Below are 2,900 nucleotides of genomic sequence, written 5' to 3' on the forward strand. Positions count from 1 at the left end.
AGGCATGTAACGAGATGGTTTTCTCTCTCTCCTCCACCCAGGCATGTAACGAGATGGTTTTCTCTCTCTCCTCCACCCAGGCATGTAACGAGATGGTTTTCTCTCTCTCCTCCACCCAGGCATGTTCGCGTACAACGAGGAGTCCCACCACTTCTGGTTCAACTCGCTGTCCTTCGAGAACGACGCCCAGTTCACGCTGATCGGCATCCTGCTGGGGCTGGCCATCTACAACAGCTGCATCCTGGACATCCACTTCCCCATGGTGGTCTACCGCAAGCTCATGGGCAAGAAGGGGACCTTTGCCGACCTGTATGACCTTGACCCAGTGAGTGCTACGGCAGTCTTGCTTTACGGTTACTTGTCAGTTTTGCTTACGTTTTACCGTTTCCTTCCTCTGGTGTCCTTAGGATGTTCATTTGGGGGGGGGGGTGCAGGTTTCGGTCCTGTGCTAAGTGTGTGGCATCTGTTATAGATATGTTTTGTTTAGTTCCAGGACCTTTTTAACCCCATCCAGAGTCCGTAGCATTTATATACAGGGATGACACTTTTCCGCTTTTTTCCATTATTTCCTGTATTTTGATCCTGATCCGCTATTCCGTTATTGAGATGGAGATAGAATCTATAGTGGAAAAAAAAAAACCCCACACACACAACTTGCACCAAATTGTCATTTTTTAAAGTACACCCATTGTTTTTGTTTGTTTGTCATTTCTCTTGATGTACACCCTTTGGGTTTCAAATTGATTTTCAAGTTAGCGAGACCGTGGGGCGTGGATTTTCAGCTATTTTCGAAAAAAATTGAGTGGCATCCCTGTATATACTGCATATCCATGATCTGATCTACAGCATTTATATTGGTGCATATTCTCGATCTTCAGCGTCTATATAGGGCGACCCCACCTGCTTCAATCGCAAGTATCTCGACTTCTATTAATGATTTATGAGTACTTTTTTCTGCGACAGCGAAACAAGTGAATAAGCTTTCGGATGATACCAATAACTCCACACGCTCAAAAAAAATTGACGAGCGCCTGATTCCACCGCGTTGGGACCCAAATGTACAAAGATATAATGTGTTTAAAAATTTCAAGTTTCAGTTAAAAATCTTTGGGTAGTTCTCACCGAAATGGTGGAGTAATCCCCCCCGCCCGTGCGGAGGGCAGCTACTGTGCAATGTTGCTCTGGATGTCAGAACATCCTTGTCTTTTATATCAACAGTTTTTGTAGCAGAAAGAAAGCTCCAATGTACAAGTGTTGATTTGTAACTAATCTGTACCTACCTCTACCCCACTCTACCCCCCCCCCCACCCCTTTTTCTGTCCTCCCTCATAGGTGGTCGATGGATGCTCTGATGTGTTTGCTTCTCCTTTCCTATCTAACATCTTCTATCGTCCTGATCTCGCCTCCTTTTTTATATTTGTTACTCTCTTGTAACACCTCTATTAATCTTCGGCACCTTATTGTGTTGCAAGTGCCGTAAAACTCTTACTAAAAGTAAACTAAAGATCTAATCTTTGTACTTATGTGACCTTGTTGTGTTACAAGTGGCGTAAAACTGTTACTAAAACTAAAAATCTTCCCCCCAGACACTGATGCACAGTCTACAGGACATGCTGGACTACGAGGGGGAGGATTTTGAGGATGTTTTCGCCCAGTCGTTCAGCATCGGCTACCACGACGTGTTTGGTCACTGTCACACGGTGGAACTGAAGGAGGGCGGCGAGTCACTGCCGCTCACTCAGGACAACAAACATGTAATAATGATGATAATGATAATAATAATGATGATAATAGTAATAATAATAATAGTAGTAATAATAATAATGATGATGATAATAATAATAATAATAATGATGATGATGCTAATGATGATAATAATAATACTACTGATGATGATAATAATAATAATAATAATAATAATAATAATAATAAATGGCATTTATATAGCGCTCAACCCCGATTAAAGTACAAAGGCTCTGAGCGCCTTACAATGCAATACAAAGTACAACAGTAACATAAGATGTTGTAGTTTTGACAAAGAGAAAATCACTCCAAATATTCTTCACATTAAATTTAAAACAGAAATGACTTCAGCTGACATTTGAATGAATCAAAAGATTTGATCTGTCTTAAAGCACCTGGCAAAGCATTCCAGATCTTGGGGCCTTGATATTCAAATGCCCTTTCACTCACTGCTGGATCATTGGGTTGTTGTTTTTTTTGTTAGTGTTTTATGGCGCATAAGGTCATGTGAGCGCGCGAGTTACCTTTAACATTTTCAGTTGGTAGGTAATTTTGAACTTTGGCGAAATGGCGGCCAAAGCCTACTCTTATCGATTTTGGACCTCCAAGGGATCTTTAAGGTGCGCAATTTGCACACGTGACTTGTGAGATTTATCTCCCTTATCCGAGAGGGCCAGATGTTAGATCTTACCTACTGTCAGGGGTGTGGCCGAAAGACAGGACATCTAAAGAATCAACCCAGAAACTTGCCATGAGGATTTTTCAAACTTTCCCGCCCCGTATTGGAGCTTGTGCGGAGAGCAGTGGTCAACACCTAGAGATTTAAATAGCCATCACCTCCTTAAGTTTACCTGACAATTTCAGTTTTGTTTAAATTTGTTCTTCAATGCACAAATAGTGACTAGATGGAAAAGAACAATATGGATGATTTTTACAAAGTTGCAAAGGGGGCTCTCGTGGCCTAGAGGTTAAGGTGTTGGCCTCTCATTCAAAAGGTCCTGGGTTCGAATCCGGGTAGAGACAGAAAAATTTTCTTCTCTAAATTTGTCTCCTTTCGCCTCATTTCCTGCTCTCTCGCAATGTTCTGTCGTCTGCTTTCGTCTCCTCTTTCTGCCCCCACCCCCTCACCCCCTCACCTCCTTTGCCCCTTCCTCTGG

General features: G+C 42.3%; 1 protein-coding gene across 1 annotated transcript in view; it reads left to right on the forward strand.

The window, feature by feature from the left end:
- LOC101855428 (ubiquitin-protein ligase E3A) overlaps positions 1–1,754 on the forward strand; it is a gene marked incomplete at its 3' end in the record, with an annotated part of 12,022 nt that extends 10,268 nt beyond the window's left edge. The window contains 2 exon segments of the mRNA XM_005102165.3: positions 120–325; positions 1,587–1,754. Of these exon segments, the coding sequence (XP_005102222.2) occupies positions 120–325; positions 1,587–1,754 (374 nt within the window).
- Between the last annotated feature and the right edge of the window lie 1,146 nt (positions 1,755–2,900).

Source organism: Aplysia californica, unplaced genomic scaffold, assembly GCF_000002075.1.
Source record: "Aplysia californica isolate F4 #8 unplaced genomic scaffold, AplCal3.0 scaffold00315, whole genome shotgun sequence".
NCBI classification, from domain to species: Eukaryota; Metazoa; Mollusca; class Gastropoda; order Aplysiida; family Aplysiidae; genus Aplysia; species Aplysia californica.